Source organism: Hippocampus bargibanti, linkage group LG01, assembly GCF_051943395.1.
Source record: "Hippocampus bargibanti isolate YZ-2025 linkage group LG01, ASM5194339v1, whole genome shotgun sequence".
In the NCBI taxonomy this organism is placed as follows: Eukaryota; Metazoa; Chordata; class Actinopteri; order Syngnathiformes; family Syngnathidae; genus Hippocampus; species Hippocampus bargibanti.
Window position 1 is genome coordinate 6,377,855 of NC_142734.1, and position 17,879 is coordinate 6,395,733.

Genomic DNA, 17,879 nt, shown 5'->3' on the forward strand with positions numbered 1-17,879 from the left:
CGCAAATACATTCTTTAATCGATTGCAAACATGTATGCTTTCCTCTTCAGAACTATTTGAATCATATTCATCACTGGATGTGGAACAAGAAAGCATATTCTCCGAATCTGAAGCCATTGTTTTGATTCTCCAGCAATGTCACGAACTGGGAGTGGGACTTTCTGAAAATGCCCAATTCGCAGCTCAATTTTTTGCAGATTTTGGACACTTTATTGGTGTTTTGCATTTGACTAAAAATATACTGCGTGTTTTGGGTATTTTAGATGCTATACAAAGTTTTTCTGGTGTCAGTTAAAAAACAAAAAAGTGATGTCGGTTGTCCTTTAAGGGGAGTCTCGACCTATTCAATGGAGAGTCAGTAAGGACTTTTTTGATGGTCCTGAGGGTTAAGCGGAATCTGACGGTTGTGACTCAGACAGAAGGAGCTGAACTAAATTCAACACAAATTAGACAGAAAGCAACTTATTTCAAATGCAAATGTGATATATTTGTTGAGTAGTTGCACATAAATACAAACATTTGGAAGGGAGGAGCTGTGGGTCCTTGGCATCAAAAGATGGAAGACAAAAAAGAAAAGTGGTGAGAAACAAAGGAAAGGTCCTACAACGGTTGATGGGTTGTTGCTGTTACAGGCGTGTCAGTCTTTGAGATTGGGCAGTGGCGTCTCGACCGTCCACAGACGCCACCGTTTGAAAGGTTCTCCACATCCCTTGAGCCTTTGGGTCGACTGGCGTTTGGCAAGCCAGTTGCCCGCGTCCCCCGACACCACCTCACAGGAGCTGGCAGCCGTTCCTCTTCTTGCGCTTACGCACCTGCAGGGCGGCCCGGGTGGCCATCTCAAACACCTCCCGCACGCCGTCCTTGGTCTTGGCCGAGCACTCCAGGTAGCCGAAAGCGCTGATGCGGTTGGCCATGTCTCTGCCTTCGTCGGACTTGACCGGTTCCTGCAAGTGTTGCCGTCAGATAGAAACTCAAAATTGTGCGCCGGGTGGCGCTTATGTCGGAGCGTTTTGTTCGGGCTAACCTGTTTCATCTTGGCCAGCTCTCTGCGCGTGTTGTCGTCATTCCTGAGGTCCTTTTTGTTGCCTACTAGGATGATGGGGACGTTGGGACAAAAGTGTTTCACTTCGGGTGTCCATTTCTCTGGAATGTTTTCTATAAAAGGGAAAAATAAAATATAGAGCTGTCTTGACATCTCAAATGAACAAGAAATGACAAATGCATCACAACGCAGGGATGCATCTGGGAAATTAAAAAAGACAACGCAATGTGATACTTCGTTTTGGAGTGGTAATAAGGAGCTTAGTTCTTCGAGATTAGAGGTTTCTTAAAATTTTGCGGGTAACTTAAAAAAGTAAAATAAAGGAACAGTCCCCAACCACCAGGTGTGTGTCTTACTGGTTGTGGTCATTTCAACTTTGGGACGAGGAAACACAATAAATATACAAATAGATAGGCTGATATCTAGCGAGGCGGATAGCTAGCTGGGTTGGTGGACAGGTAGCTGGCTAGGTGGATAGCTTGCTAGGCGGACAGCTCGCTAGCTAGCTAGGCGGATAGTTCGCTCCCTAGCTAGGTGGATAGCTCGCTGGCTAGGTAGGCGGATAGCTGGGCGGCTAGCTCGCTGGCTAGCGAGCCTCGCTAGCTAGGTGGATAGCTCACTGGCTAGCTGCATAGCTCGCAAACTAGCTGCAGAGCTCGCAAGCTTGCTAGCTGGATAGCTTGCTAGCTAGGTAGCTAAATAGATAGCTAGATTAAAAAAAAAGAAATGCACGTGCCTTTGAGCGGCATTACCAGGAATGGTACATAAAATACACTTTATTGTTGATTAATATCAGACAATAATCTGCTAAAAAATGACCCAATGCCTTGCTTCCATTTCCAACGTTTGGCTAAAGTAGATTTTGAAAAAGGTGGGACATCAACATTGGGGGGTTCTGCATCAGGTTGTGCGCACAATTGCAGCATTTTGCCTTAAAAGGAAAATGTTGGCGTTTCCTGCTGCCAGTGGACTGCGCAAATCTAAACAGAGAGGTCACTGGCCTTTTGCTCAAGTGCCGAGAGAAGGAATACTAACACTGGCGTGGGAAAGAACACACGGACATGCTTGTCATTCATAACCATATAAATAAGGGGGTGGGGGGGAAAGGAGGCGGGTAGGGGTTTTCAAATTTGAAAGTGCAGTGATACCTTGGCTTACGAACTTAATTGTTTCCCAGACAAAGTGTAAGGCGCAAAGTGTGTATCCCAAAAAATAATTTCCCATAGGAAACCATTCAAATGAGAATAATTGGTTCCCAAGTCCCCATAAAACGTAATTTTCTACTTTCTAATATTCTAAGCCTTAAAACTACACAAAATATACCTTATTTTATGTATAATAAATGTGCTATGGTATTATAATTCAAGAAATTAACTGTACAATAAATATAGTTATATAAATATAGTATAATAAAGTTTTTTATTTACCTTTGTGATGGTCGTTGATGGCTTGATGGAATGGAGTGGCCGGTTTCCTTAGCATTAAACACTTGCTGAGGAACGTAACCTTATTTCACCATCTTGAGGAAAGATCCCTTGTAGGTGCTTTCCCTGTGATAAGTTTATCTAGTTCCTCATCAATTGTGTTCTGTTTAGCTTTTTGCATCAAGTGTACAGATTGCTTGTGCGGGTTGTTTGTGGAGCCTGATTGATGGGATATTTTAACCTTGCAGTCTATACTCTGCCTTTGAAAGTTGAAACTCTCACTGTCGTCTGCATGTCTCTCATGTTTACACCACCTCCCCTCACTGCTGCGTTCTTGACGTGGCTTTAACCGAAGACTGGGGGCGGGGAACAGAGGACAAAAACAGTCGGCTGCCATTTTGTTGTGAGAAGAACTGGCTCGTTGGCAAACGACACATCACTCATTGAGGCAGCTCTATGTGTATCCCGAGAAAAGTTCGTATGCCAAGGTAAAATGTTCATAAATTTAACGTTCGTAAGCCAAGGGGTTTGCAAACCGAGGTATCACTGTACGTGTGTTTGTAAGTAATGCCGCTGGTGACAATGGCGTTTCATGAGATGAATTAAGTCCAAGCACATTTGACGCAAACATTGGCCAATATGATCAGGATGCTAACAGAGCATCTCTCTGTCGTCATCAAGTGCACTCTTGACTCGACTTACCAAGACTGTCGGGGCTGTCAATGGAGAAGCACATGAGGATAACGTCTGTGTCTGGGTAGGAGAGAGGCCTCAATCGGTCGTAGTCCTCCTGGCCTGCTGTGTCCCACAACGCTAGTTCCACCTGCCGAAAGTGTGGGGGGCACAAAACAGGTCAGCACATTTCAAATAGGGGTGGGGGAGAAGACTCCAAAAACACTCCAAGCGGTGAGTGAGCAAGTGTTGTCTTTGTGATTGAACTAGGAGTTTGTTATGTTCAGGTTTTAGTTGTTTTTTCTTGCGGAGGGTGCCGATAAAGCGTTGGCCAGACCTCTGGCAATGTTTTTCCCTTCCACGAAGGGTCACCTTTTGTCCATATTAGTGCTTTGTTACAGCTTTAGCTCTATGTATGTATTGTATTTTGTACAGCCGCCCAGATTTCAAGCTCAGATAACTTCCAGACTCATAAAACTTGGGAATTGACTCTTTCTGATGAAGGCGGATAGTCTCAGGTTTCTTACGCTGAATTGAATGTTTATGTAGTCCTAAAACTCAATGTTTTGTGGGTACTGCAATTTAACTCATTCACAAATTTATTTGGGAATTGAAAATATGACAGAGCGCCATTTCCGAATGTGTTCGGGTGTTGTTATTTCATGCTTGGGTGCCGATAAAGCGCTGGCCATGACCTCTGGCAATGTTTTGTATTTTCCACAAGGGTGGCAGCATTTCCCTTTTCTCATGTTAGCGCATTGTTCCAGCTTTAGCTGTGTGTTAAACGCTATATAAACCAATATGTATTGCCTTGTATTTTGGACAGCCACCCCCACTTCAAGCTCAGATAACTCCAGACCAATATAACTTGGGAATTAACTATTTAACGGCATTCCCGAATTTGTCAGACCTTGCTTCAGTCAGACCTCTGGCAATGTTTTTCCCTCCCACGAGGGGGCAGCATTTGCCTTTTGTCCAGTTGCTCCCATTTCAAGCTCAGATAACTCCAGACCCATATAACTTAGGAATTAACGTTTTTTTTTTTCTGAGGAAAGTGAGTGTAAGGTTTCTTACGCTGCATTGGATGTGTAGTCCTAAAACTCAATATTCTGTGGGTCCTGCAATTTGATTGAAAATGACAAAAACCCTGGCACTGGAGTGGACACATTTTTGGCACATTGTCTGGCAGTGAATGAGTTCATTATAAATCAGTTGGACTGCTTCGTTTTGAGTTGATTACAAGAGCTAAATTATTTATCATTTTCAATGCAATTGAAAAAAAACTATGCAGTTTCTTCTTTTCCTTTCAGCTTTTCCCTTCAAGGGGTCGCCACAGCAAATCAATGTCCTCCATCTTTAGAGGTTTGATCCTCATGTTTGTTTTGGCCAAGCTTTTACATCGGATGCCCTTCCTGACACAACCCTCTGTATTTATCCGGGCTTGGGACCGGCACAAGAAGACTTATTGGTAGCTCTTATTTGAAATGTAATGTCAATTCAAATTTAAGCTGGACACGTGTAGGCAGGCAGCAGCAACTGTTGTCCTGCTATATGAGGCCTTTCCCCAAGCGTCATCCTGCTTTTGACCATTGTGGACGCTGCTTGCCACAGTGCGCTCATTTCAGGTCCAACCATTGACAATCATCAAACTTGTCATTTGACGCAATTGACCCCAGTTACGGCTTTCAACGTGAGCAGCTTTGTTCACATCCGAGGTGCCTGATTTTGCGGAGCAGGAAGGAGGGACAGGAAAGAGGACATGAGTCATTTGGTACAAAGGGTGGTGGATGGGGATTTCCACGCCTGCACAGGAAGGTGCCACTGATCCATTTCCTGTTGTTGGCTGCAGCTCAGCTGCACGGTTGCAAATAAAAGACTCCAGCGCTTGTTCAGATGACCCATTTTTTTCCCTATGCCCGCACGCCATGTACCTGTTTGCAATCCACTTCAATGTCGGCGATGTAGTTCTCAAAGACTGTCGGCACATAGACCTCCGGGAACTGGTCCTTACTGAAGACGATGAGCAGACAGGTCTTGCCGCATGCGCCGTCTCCCACAATCACCAACTTCTTCCTGATGGCTGCCATCTGAAAGTACAAGAGAATTCACAGCATTTATTTCAAATATGATTGTTTTTTTTCTTTGGCCCTTTTTTCCTGCAACCTTCTCAGGTCAGGGACCTATCAAAGCAGAGGTCTGGCACCGACACCTTTGTCCATTAGGGATATAGGTTCAGAGCTACCAGCACAATTTTAGTTCGCTGACGAAGCTTTTCGGATGAGGAGTCGAAACATCCAACACCGTAAAGAAGTACATATGACGGCTGAAGATACCTTTTCATCGACGCTTTTTTGAAAAGTATTTTGTTTCAATTTTAATTATGGCTTTAGTTTTTGTTAACTACAATAACTTTGCTCTTGATTAATCAACTGCTTCATGGAGCAAAACTAACAGTCGCATCAACACCATTTGCAATTTTGTGCCCTTAAATAACACAACACCCATATTTAAATGTCAGGTGTGAAGTAAACTTGGCCACCTATCTTTTGATGAATACTTGGGGCTGAAACCATTTCCAGCATACTTTTGTGATTTATTTATTTGGTTTAAACAACCCAATCTGAATTCATTGTAAGACCCAGAGCAACATGCTTAACAAAAAAAAATATTTCGTTCGGCAATTTACGGCAAGTGACCTCATTTACAGAATGCCGAGTCCCCAGTGTAATACATTGTTGATTGTCCCGTTAACTGCTCTTTGCAATTAGTATAAAGTCATTCTGCAAAATCTCTTGGCGCTGTTGACCGATGCACTGTTCATATTCAGGCAAACAATTGTTTGAGAGGCAAACCAAGAGAATAAATTAACCAGAAAATTAGAAGGATGCAGTTTAGTTCTCCCAAAGCAGGTAAATTGTACGCCGGCGTCAAGGAGTATTCTTTGTTACAAGCACTTAGAATACTGTACCTTTATTTTCTCAACCGGATTTTAAACAAATTCAATGAATAACTCAGTCTGTTTATGAATACATTTAATTCAAAATATTATACATAGACGTGTTTGTAGTCCTGTATGACAACATTCAAACTATACGAGTCCACAAATGGAATGCTCTGGAACTAATGCTGTTGATATAATGTGAGGAATGGCCAACAACCCAACCTAAGACACCAATTCACTATGACAGCAAGTAGGTGACGCCACCGTGAACAATTTAAAGCATGACTTAGCACCGAGTTTCAAACAATAAAGCGAGGCTAATCACCACCTTAATTAATTAATAACCGCATTCCGTTCATCTCCACTCCACGTCTGGCCATTCAGGCAACAACATTTTGCGCATTCTGAGCATCTGGCTCATACAGGTAAGGTCCTTTATTAATTTTGCCAAAACCCTCCTTAGAGTGCAACTTTTCAAACAATTGAATCCCCTCAGATATGTTTGAAATGTTGCTTTCCGAATCGATTTCTAACTGGCTTTGTACACGTTCCATAGGGAGCCGGCTATTGTTGCCATAAAATGACGTCACGGTTCAGAATTTGTCGCTTGTCAGGATCTAACTTCCGAAACAGAAACTAGTTTTTCATGCTTTAGGCTATTCAGTATTGTGAAATAATCATGTTTTGTTTGTGATTTTCTAAACCATCGGTTTGCGGGTGGGTGCATGTGTGTGCAAGCGCACACGTTCCATTTTAACGGGGTTATCTCCTTGGAGCATGATGGCGCTTTGCAGATTGGACGATGAGTACAGCACGTAGTGCAGAGCATTTTTTTGTTTCTTGTATTGGGAAGCATGCCGAGGCATGGCATGGATACAAACGAAGGATCTGCCCTCATGGAGCTGAGCAGCACAACAAGGGCGTGGTGGCTCAGATTCTTCCGGAGAAACATTTCAGCAACCTTTCAAACTGCTCCACACTCGAACACGAGTCTCAACGACATTTGATAGTAACCAGGCAATTAATCGCAATAGAAAAAATACACCAATTAAATACCAAGGTCAACAAACAGACGTCTTTTAAAAGTCCAAACTTGAACTTTACAATTAGATGACGTCATCAACCCAGACACGCCGTGCTACTTTCAGAGATAGCTGACCCCCGGTTCAAGGTTTCAAAGAAATCAGTTTCAACGGCAAATATTATCTTCGTGGTGAGCCGCCACCACAAGCCCCGAAATACGTTTGGCATGAACACGGGGAAAAGTTCGGCACAAGTAACATCATGTTTCAACAAGTCAGTGAGCTGTTGCTAGATAGCTAGCTAAGTGGCTAGTGAACTAAATGAGCAATCGGGGCTTCAGATCAAATATATATTGTTGCCTCGTGAACCCAGTGACGCTCTTGGCATTTTAATTGTTGGGGTTGTTCGCCTACCTCGGCTGAAGAAGACTTTCAAATATTGAGAATCTTCGTTCCACCTTCCCAAACTGGCCGAAGTGAAGTGAAGTCAAGCAGCTGGGAAGGAATCAGCCGCATACCCTCCCAGACTGCTGCGTTCACGTCTCCCGTAAAACTCTGAAAAGCATAAACGGCATGTTCTTTCGGTAGAAAACACCTTGTATGGGAGTCTCTTAGTTCCTTTTTTCATAGCTTTTATTTGCCCTTTTTTGATTATTTTTTTATTCTGTAAACGACGTGGCTCAAATAAATGACACGTGTTCGGGTGCTTATTAGAGCCTCAACAATTGGGGCACATCGGATTCTCTAAATGCAACTTCAGTGACGTGTTACAACACCTCCAAACTATTGGCTTGTGTGATTTAACTGTTCCAATACCCACCACGCCCCTTTGCGGTTCGAGTTGATATCAATTGTGTGGTTGAAATTTACGTCGTTACTTTTGACATGTTTTCCTTTTAATTTAAGTTTAACTTACCTTTTTGGGGGAGTCAAATTAGCTATCCATGTTTTATACCACTAAAAGCAGATCAAATGTTTGCATGCCATCCTATCGTGACGTCACTTGTAGTGCTCTCCACTACAGTATTCGAGTATACATGCGGAAACTGGTGAGCACGTCGGCCTCAGTGCAGAAGTGGTGAGTTCGAATCCGGCTCCGGCCTCCCTGTGTGGAATTTTCTACCGGTGCACCTGTTTCCTCCCAAATTCCGAAACACGTGAGGCGGTTTAATGCAGCGTTATAATGAGTGTGTGTGAGCTGTCCTATGAGTGTGTGTGTGAACTGTCTTTCTGGTAGGAGGTGGCTGCACTCTGAACCGGTTGCCAGCCAATCGCAGGGCACAGTGAAACGAACAACCAGTCACCGATGGACAATTTGGAGTGTTTCATCAGCTTGCCATGCATGTTTTTGGACTGTGGGAGGGAATCAGAAGACCTTAAGAGAACCCACACAAACATGGGGAGGAAATGCAAACTCCACACATAAAGGTTGGAATTGAACCAATGACCTATTGGAGCAAGTAAGATATCACATACTCCATTCCCCTAGTGTCGACGAGGTGATCAAAGCATTTAATTTACCGTTTGCTGTATTTACATGCAGGTCTTTGTAAACACATGTTGCAACGGAGAAAGGTAGGGAATCCCAATCCGATGGTTTCTTTATCGAAATTGTATTGCTTTGTGTAAGCGGGTTCGGATGATACAATTTCTGGATAGAGTTGAGGTTCTTTATTAGGACTGCCGTCTTGCTCGGAGGATGTGCCTCTCGTAGACTGGACTGACTCGCAGCAGCTCGCTTTTTTGCTGTTCATTTCCCGTTTGGGTGGCAGTTGGCGGAAAGCTCAATTTTAATTGGATGATGATGATTAATGGCCGGTGATGTCGAAACAGGTAATCCCCCTTTTAAATAAGCCTGACAATTAAAAAAAATGATGTTGAATGGACGGAAGGATTTGCCTTTGTGGAGAGAAAAAGTTATGCCGTTATTTTAATTTGCAATGAAACAATACCATGAATGAAACAGTTGGATATCAGTGGCACTTTGACAAGCCCCATGCTAACGTTAGCATCAATATACTTCTGTGAGAGACAGCAGAAAGCAAACCTGCAAGCTAATGAGCAGTGTGCAGGCTAGCTAGCAGTAGCTTCGCCAATGGACCCGGCAAGTTGACTTTCATTCTGATCGTTTGAGAAATGGAAAACTATTCATATTAATGGTGAGTATTATCACAAAGTTATTTTAAATAATATATTCCGACATTTTGTTGAAGTCACGTGCGTGCGTGTTTTCGTGCGTACGTGTATATATGTGTGTGTGTGTGTGTGTGTGTGTGTGTGTGTGTGTGTGTGTGTGTGTGTGTGTGTGTGTGTGTGTGTGTGTGTGTGTGTGTGTGTGTGTGTGTGTGTGTGTGTGTGTGTGTGTGTGTGGCTCTCACTGAAAAACATTTCTAAGTATTTTACTTTTATGACTCTCTTAGTCAAAAAGGTTCCCGACCCCTTGAACCAGGACATACACTGATATCTAGGTTGGAGTCAACAATGTACACTTGAAGTTGTAGATTAAGTACCGTACTAGATTCTCAGTAGACTGAAAACAACTGGATTAAACACTGTATTAAAAAAAAGATCTAATTCATATTACCACATGAAAACAAATAAATGCTAATGTGGTAATTGCTTCCTTATCGACTAATCTACCAACCATGAAAAAGCCTTTATGCTATTTGAACATGAACGTTCTACCAGTTGTAATTGCAGATCTCGCCATAAGAGGGTCCTCATATACAAGGTGACGTTTTTCCTCTACCACGAAAAATCATACACTGTACTGTACAGTACTGCATTTCACTTCAGTGTGTTTTATGATGACTCGTTTAAAAAAAACAGTTGACATCCTATGAAATACTGGTAAGTATTCTTCGTGCTTCATTGCTCCTCCGGAGGATACTTAGGAGGTTTTTAACCTGGATCTAAATCAAATAAAAATACTCACATTTCTTTATAAGTTGACATTTATGACCGTCATCATTTCCAGCCTCCTACTTGTGCTCGTTGCTTATTTTTCTCTGAAACAGTGCTATCAGTTGCACAAAACGAAGGTTGTTGGATTTCTCTTCTCCAAAGTGGCTTTTATCCAGACTCCCCCTGGTGTCTACTTCCTCAGTAAGTCAGCTGAGTAAAACACACTCCTGCGAACTAGAAAATATCTTGTGAGAAGTCTCCTGCTGCCTCCTATAAAATACTTTTTGAATACTGTTGCCATTGGCCTGCATAGATGATCATTCTTCATGTGTGGGTGTCGCCACTGGGTAAATTGAGGAGATTTGGAGAAAAAGAAGCGTGGCAGGTGGGGAAGGAGAGATGAGATGGATGAATGAATGAAGGCACTGTGGCCCCACTGGCAAACGGACTGAATGGATTTCAGTGGCCTCCCCCTGCACTTTGATATCTCTAATTGACACACAAATCCAAATAGACAGAATGGCCTGGACCGACTGGACAGTTTAAAACACTGTGATGCTGGTTGGAGCCATTTTTGCAAAGTTCCCTTTTGTGGGACTATTAAATACTTTCTGATTCAGATTTTTCTTTGTCCGACCTTGTCCACAAGGACTTGTGCAAACAATTGCCTCAGCAGTGTCTTGCTTCACAAAAATCAGACAATCCTGTCAAAATGCCACTGTGATACAAAAGGCGCCCCTTCTCGAAGCCACTTTCATTTACAGTACATTGAGCCCAAGTGAGGCGGCATATTAGGCAAAGATTATACAATACTGCTGTGAAATGAGAATCGAACCACTACGAGAGTAGTAAAGACTAATCCAATCCAATACGCTCCACTTTGTGTGGTGTTGTTTTTGTGATGAGTGATGTGTTGTTTGTGCCAAGCACCCCTTTTCCCATAATGAGCAAAAAGTTAACGGTTTATTTTTTTGGCTCATGTTGGTTTCTCGCGGCCCGGTAGTCGAGTGGTTAGCACACCGGCTTCACAGTGCAGAGGTCGCCGGTTCGCGTCCCGGTCCGGCCTCCCTGTGTGGAGTTTGCATGTTCTCCCCGGACCCGCGTGGGTTTTCTCCGGGTCCTCCGGTTTCCTCCCACACTCCAAAAACATGCATGGCAGGCAGATTGACCACTCCAAATTGTCCCTAGGTGTGAGTGTGAGAGTGACTGTTGTATGTCTTTGTGTGCCCTGCGATTGGCTGGCAACCAATTCAGGGTGTCCCCCGCCTCGTGCCCGAAGACAGCTGAGATAGGCTCCAGCAACCCCCGCGACCCTAATGAGGAATAAGCGGCACGGAAAATGAGATGAGATGTTGGTTTCTCCACATGTGTTGAAGAAATCAAATGTGATTGTTTTCTTTGTAAGATACACACTTCCATCATGCTGCCTATGAATGTATGAAGAACATGGGTGATAATTGAAACAGTCAGTAAATGCAATAAATTCCTGAAGCTCTTTTAAAGTCACTGAGCCTCAAGAGAGCCTCAGTGACCAGTCTTCCCCCTCATCCTGTCACAAATGTTGGCGTGCAATCCTGTTCTGGTGAATTCCTTTGTTGTTGCATGTTTTCTCCACTTGATGATGACTGTCTTCATTGAATCCCATGTGATCTTGAATGCTTTGGAATGTCTTTTGTGATCTTCTCGAGATTAATACCATACAAAAATGGCAAGGCAGCGGCTGTTGAAGCTTACTCTGGACTATTGCTGGCGCTGTAAAATGTGAGTGAATCCAAACATATCAGGGAAAACCTACTACAGAGCTCATGAACGTGCAGGCTCCGATTTAACATGATTTTGAATGTGATTGGTTAGATTTGAGCACATTCAAGTTATAAGAAGGAAAGTGCAGTTGTGTTACTACATTATCTCTCTTGTTTATCTTTATGTCCACTCCTCGACTAATTCTCTTTTTTATCAATAAAACGTTACTGGTCACATGAAGGGTGGGAAAGGTTTTGCAATGATTTATCTTGGTCGAATCACTGCCATTTAAACTGGGCTATGTAGACTTTTTATATCCACCGCATAAAGTCAGCCATTTGCTTTATTGGCCCCTCATAAAATACTTGGATGTCAAAGTCAGAAATGCTTTTTTTTCCTTCACCAAGCAAAGATGGTGCTATTTTGGGGCCATGGGTTACTATCTCGGCATAAAAAAAATCAGTGTACCCTCATTTAAGACATTCCAACATTTAATTTGATATTCAAAAATATACTTCTGAAGGATTTACACAGCTTGCCATATACAGTATTGGTCTAGTGGGAGAAAAAAAATGGCGTCAAGTGGGAATGCAGGACAAACAAGTGCCGGCGTCTTCACCATGCACCACTACTGAATGTTTTAAAAAGCCGTGGTAACAAGTGGCTCTCTTTGCACTAGCTCCCAGCTTTCCAGCCGGTGTACCTATCACCGTGCATGTATTGGATAACTGACTCCCTTCACACACAGTCATCTGATAAGTTCAAGCATCATTACTTTTTTCCCCAATTAGAACAGCAGGTGACTTAGCCAATAAATGCTCACCTGTGCATTTCCTGATCTGCCACTTCTATAGATGCGTGTTTCATCACTTTGCTGCTGTGAAATGTAAATTTCTCCACTGTGAGACTAATAAAGGCATATCCAATCCAATCCAATCCAATCATTGTACTTTGTACAATTGAAGTGAAACACAATTTCTATCCAGACTCAAAGAAGCCAACATCTTGGTCTCACAAACGTTGTACCAATGGAGACATAGATAGACGGACAGACCGAATGACAGACCGATCGACAGATAGGTAGGTAGGTAGGTAGGTAGGTCGGTCTGTCAGTTGGTAGATAGATAGTGTCAATGACATACCAAGTTTGAAATTGACTGAGAAGGCAAGTGGAGGTGTGTCTAAAATATCTGTAATGTAAATTTAATGCCTCCACTGCAACTGTGTTGTCGTTTCCACTAATGAGAGTCTGGAGCAAGACTTTCCCGCAGAGATGTGAGGCTATCAATTAGCAATGTGAGAGGAGGCTGGCCTTTCATGCTCATTGCAGCTTTGGAGGAATTAGTCCCTTTGAACATTTACATCTTGGAGTGAAAAAGGGAACGGAAAAAAGAGACAAGAGGAGAGAGTTCAGATGATACGGTAATCTGACTGTAAGACTTGGTTGTCATGGGCAGCAACTTTTTTTCTTTCACTCCAGAACTTGCTATGTCTAAAAAGGATTGTTAGTTAATTAATTCAATGTACAGTATGAATACATGGCGTGATAGTATCAGTGGTTTGCACGCCTACCGCACATTATGAAACTCAGGGTTCAAATCCAGGTACTAACCTTTCTGTACGGAGTCGCCCCATGGTTGCGTGAATGCTTCTTCTCACATTCCCTAAACATTCACATTAGGTTGATTGAAGATTGCATTGTCTGTAGTATGCTCATGAATGTGAATAACTTTCTAGCAAGTGGCTGGTGACCGGTTTTGGTATACGCAGCCTTGCACCTAAAGCCAGCTAGATAAGCCCAGAGGTCAGGGGTCGGGAACTTTTTTGACTAAGAGAGCCATAAATGTAAAATATTTAGAAATGTTTTTCAGTGAGAGCCACAATATGAGAGCGCACGCACGCACACATCCGCACGTGCGGCCACTTTTCAACAAAATTTCAGAATGTATTATTTAAAATAACTTTGTGATAGTACTCACATGAATGGTTTTCCGTTCCTTATGATTGGTCAAAATCCAGCCAAACGATCGGAATGAAAGTGAACTTGCCAGGTTCATACGCGAAGTTACTGCTAGCTAGCCTGCACACGGCTCGTTAGCTTCCACACTTGCTATGCAGCATACTTCTCACAGAAGTACAGTAAAGTCTCGTTATATCGATATCGGATATATCGATATTCCCGGTTATATCGATACTATTTCTATGCACGCACGGAGACAATTACATGCAAACATGGTCGGATATATCGATAGTCCCGGTTATATCGATATTTTTTCTGACTCCCTTGAATATCGATATAACGAGACTTTACTGTATATTGATGCTAACGTTAACATGGGGCTTGTTAAAATATCACTGACATTAGATTGTTTCATCGATGGTATTGTTTCCTTGCAAATTAGAATCAGAACCTTTTCTCTCCACACAGGCGAATCCTCCGGTACATTCAAGCTGAAGTGTACTTTGTTTTTACGTCTGACTCATTTAAAGGGGCGTTTACCTGTTTCAACTGACGCCAGTATCAAATTTAAAACAGATTCTTTTCTTACAGACAGTGTATTGTAGATGTTCAAATACCTGACATGTTTCGGCGTATACTTACGCCTTCGTCAGTAGTAGGATGAACTTGATACAACTATGACGCCAGTATAATCCAATCAAATTGCGCTTTCCGCCAACCTAGGTCAGTGTCATCCAATCAAAATTGCGCTTTCCGCCAACTGCAGCCCCAACAGGAACTGAAGAGAAAAAAGCGAGAATATGTATTTAGATTTATCGGCGAGCCATATGCAATCATCAAAAGAGCCATATATGAGTGAATGTTTGTGTTGTATTTGGCGGCAAAGTAATTATATTTTCTTCAAAAAAAATGAATTAAAACCAAGCAGAACATCTTAGACTTCAAAATATACAGTGGAGAAAGGACAATGATGTAAAGAAATGAAATAACAAGACACACACAAATGCCTATGAAGCTGAACAGCTAACCAATCAAGCAAGCATGGAAAAAAAACACCTATAAAAATTACATAAAAGAGATCCAAAATAAGACGATTTGCATCTGTGTGCATTTTCAGTCAGAAATGATAGATATGACACCGTTTCTGTCAACTGTACGCAGTGTCCATTCATCATGCGACCATGGCCCTTACGTTTCCTCGAGGGGGATGATTAGCCGCCCAACCATCCACACACACACACACACACACACACACACACACACACACACACACACACACACACACACACACACACACACACACACACACACACACACACACACACACACACACACACACACACACACACACACAGAAAGTATGATTGATGGGTGGGGGATGAGTGTTGGAGGGGCTCTCAGAAAGACCGGAGGAAATGCAAGTGGGAGCGTCAGTTCACAGGAGTTGTCGTCCGGATTGAGAACACAACAACAGAAACACTGACAGTTAGAGTCACCTTTGAGATGTTGTCTTTCATATGCTAATGGTGAGACTGCCTGCAAGTGCAAAATTGAAGTCTCTGTGTACGTTTAGTATGTATGTCTTGTGTGTAGTGGCGGACTGTCAAGGCCTGCAAAGCCTTCTTTGCTGGCCTAAAAATATCTGTATCACGGACTGATGTTAATTGTATTTTGTCCACAAATTCTTATTAAATAATCCCAAATTGTCTATCAGCTTCATTTTATTACTTTTCTCCTGTTGCACTGCTTCCAGACATGTGTTTTTGTATTTGAGCATTTAACAAATCACATTTTAGGCATCTTTTGTTACCAGGGCCATAAATCTACCTGGGCACCTTCACAATCAGTTCTGCGGGCTCTGGAGCATCAAATGTGTCGATCAAACTGTTGATCTAACCAATCAGAGTTTGAGTTGGCAACCCAATAGGGGTACTAACGCCTTCTTGAAGGTGCTGGTCAATTTCAGAGTTTTCGCAAACTATGATTGGCTAGTGACTAGCCAAGAGCGAGTCACTTTTTTCAGTCTGGATTGATTCAGACGTAGCACTACTGCAGGCCTAGCGATGAAATCCATGGCCCGCCACTGCTTGTGTGTACGATATGCTGTGACATGGCATTTAAAAGCCTACTCTAATGATACCCAATGGTATCTAGTTTAGCTGAAGATTGATATTTTAAATGTTTTTAAAAATGGTTTGGTGCCATGCGAGCAGACAATTTAACTCGTTCACTGCCAGACGTGCAAAAATGTCTCGACTCCATTGCCAAGGTTTTTGTCATTGTCACTCGAATTCCTGGACCGATATATTATGGAGATTTAGGACTAGATACAGTAAACATTAAATACAGTGTTACAAACCTTAGACTTTCTTCTTCAGAAAAAAATAGTAATTTCCTAAATTATATGGGTTTAGAATTATATGAGCTTGAAATGAGGGCGGCTGTCCAAAATACAATGCAATACATACACATTGGTTCATATAGCGCTTTAACAATAGCTGAAGCTAGAACAAAGCACGAACATGAAAAAAGGGGAAATGCTGCCCTGTTTTGGGGGGATGACGTGAGAGTCCAGCTGGATTTTGCTGCATTTATTCCTTATTCTTGAGCTGTTTTTTTACTCGACACTTGTAATAGAAGGAAATGTAACAAAACAAAATCATCAGATGCCTCTGACCTACTCTGCTTATGTATATACACGCTCGGCCTGGATGATGCTGTGCATTTTGATGCGCAACTAATGTGGTCATGCGGTGCGCCAAGCTACTCTCTGTGGGAATGCTCTATCTTTTTGAACACAGATATCCACAAAGGTCCGCTTTTGCTGCATCAAAATCCTATGTGGCGCTGGGGGGCCACCAACTGGAGCATGTTCACAAATGAGAGGCTGAGGGGAGATGTGTGCAAATGCCACTCATCCCAAAGGAGTCAAAATGATGTTTGAGGGCGTCCAAGTAGCAACGGGCTCTTCCAAGCATGTGTCTGCTATCTTGAGGACCACATGTCCACTTGAAGGCTTTTGCCAGTTAACAAATCCCACAGGCGGCCACTGCACCAATACCACTTGGACAAGAAACCACGATGAAGTCTCTAAGAGCAAAACAACATGGAGGGATCACAGATGGCCAAGTGCAAAGACTGAGAGGTGAGGGGTGAAAACAGAAGAGTGTTGCAAAGCAGAATGGAAAGGCACGAGCAGCCATATGAACTCTCGGAAACAGTCACAGATTAGTTTACTGGGAGTCATGATATACGAGTGGCCCCAGAGCTCCTTACATAAACAAGCTCACCATCAGACCTTTAACATGGATCCATTACACTGTCATCCTTGTGTAAAACTGTTCCTTATTAGCTCAATTAGTGCACGCACATGCACATACGCACGCGTGCACGCACATCTATCTATCTATCTATCTATCTATCTATCTATCTATCTATCTATCTATCTATCTATCTATCTATCTATCTATCTATCTATCTATCTATCTATCTATCTATCTATCTATCTATCTATCTATCTATATCTATCTATCATCCATATATATCTATATCCATCTATATATATATATACACACACAGTGTTCAAACTTGCACGCATGTACATTTTCTTTGTTTCAGGAATTTCACCACCGCCTATTATAGAAGTTTCTAAATATGTTTCTTTGTGTGCTTTGTACTTGCCATTGTGAACATTGTAGCCCCCTCCCCCCATACTCATCACACTGCCAGTTATGACCAAATGCCTCTTTTGGCTTTACTTATTCCATTTTGCTGCCATAATTAGATCACACCTGCAGAATCCTTGATTAAAATGTATATTAAACATACATGTGATTAAAAAATGCCTTCCAAACCACCCGACGTTAGTATGTTCAATACACGTGTTTATTTTATAGATACCAGGAAAAAAAAATTCTACTTCTGCAAGCCTGACATGTTAATATTGCTCCAATTAAATGCGTTGACTAGTCCCAATTCTTATTAAAAACTTAAGCCTTCCAAATAATATTATTTCAATGTGCAGACGAAACCACGAAGTCCGGGGAGCCAATGCATTTACTGGACAGAAGCATTTCACTGATTACGATCTGTTGTTTCCTGTTTGAGTCGCAAAGGGGCGCTGTGTCACCTGCGAGATTCGTGGAAAGCCTGTCACGCACAGCTCCTCACT

At 42.4% G+C, this 17,879-nt stretch overlaps 1 protein-coding gene across 1 annotated transcript; it reads right to left on the reverse strand.

The window, feature by feature from the left end:
* Nucleotides 1-462: 462 nt before the first annotated feature.
* On the reverse strand, nucleotides 463-7,656 carry LOC148902879 (rho-related GTP-binding protein RhoA-D). The gene is made up of 5 exons (XM_088992529.1): nucleotides 7,516-7,656; nucleotides 5,070-5,225; nucleotides 3,169-3,289; nucleotides 1,025-1,155; nucleotides 463-944 (listed from the first exon to the last, which is right to left on the reverse strand). The coding sequence occupies exons 2-5, from the start codon at nucleotides 5,223-5,225 to the stop codon at nucleotides 771-773; spliced, it is 582 nt and encodes a 193-aa protein (XP_088848655.1). The 5' UTR covers nucleotides 7,516-7,656; the 3' UTR covers nucleotides 463-770.
* Between the last annotated feature and the right edge of the window lie 10,223 nt (nucleotides 7,657-17,879).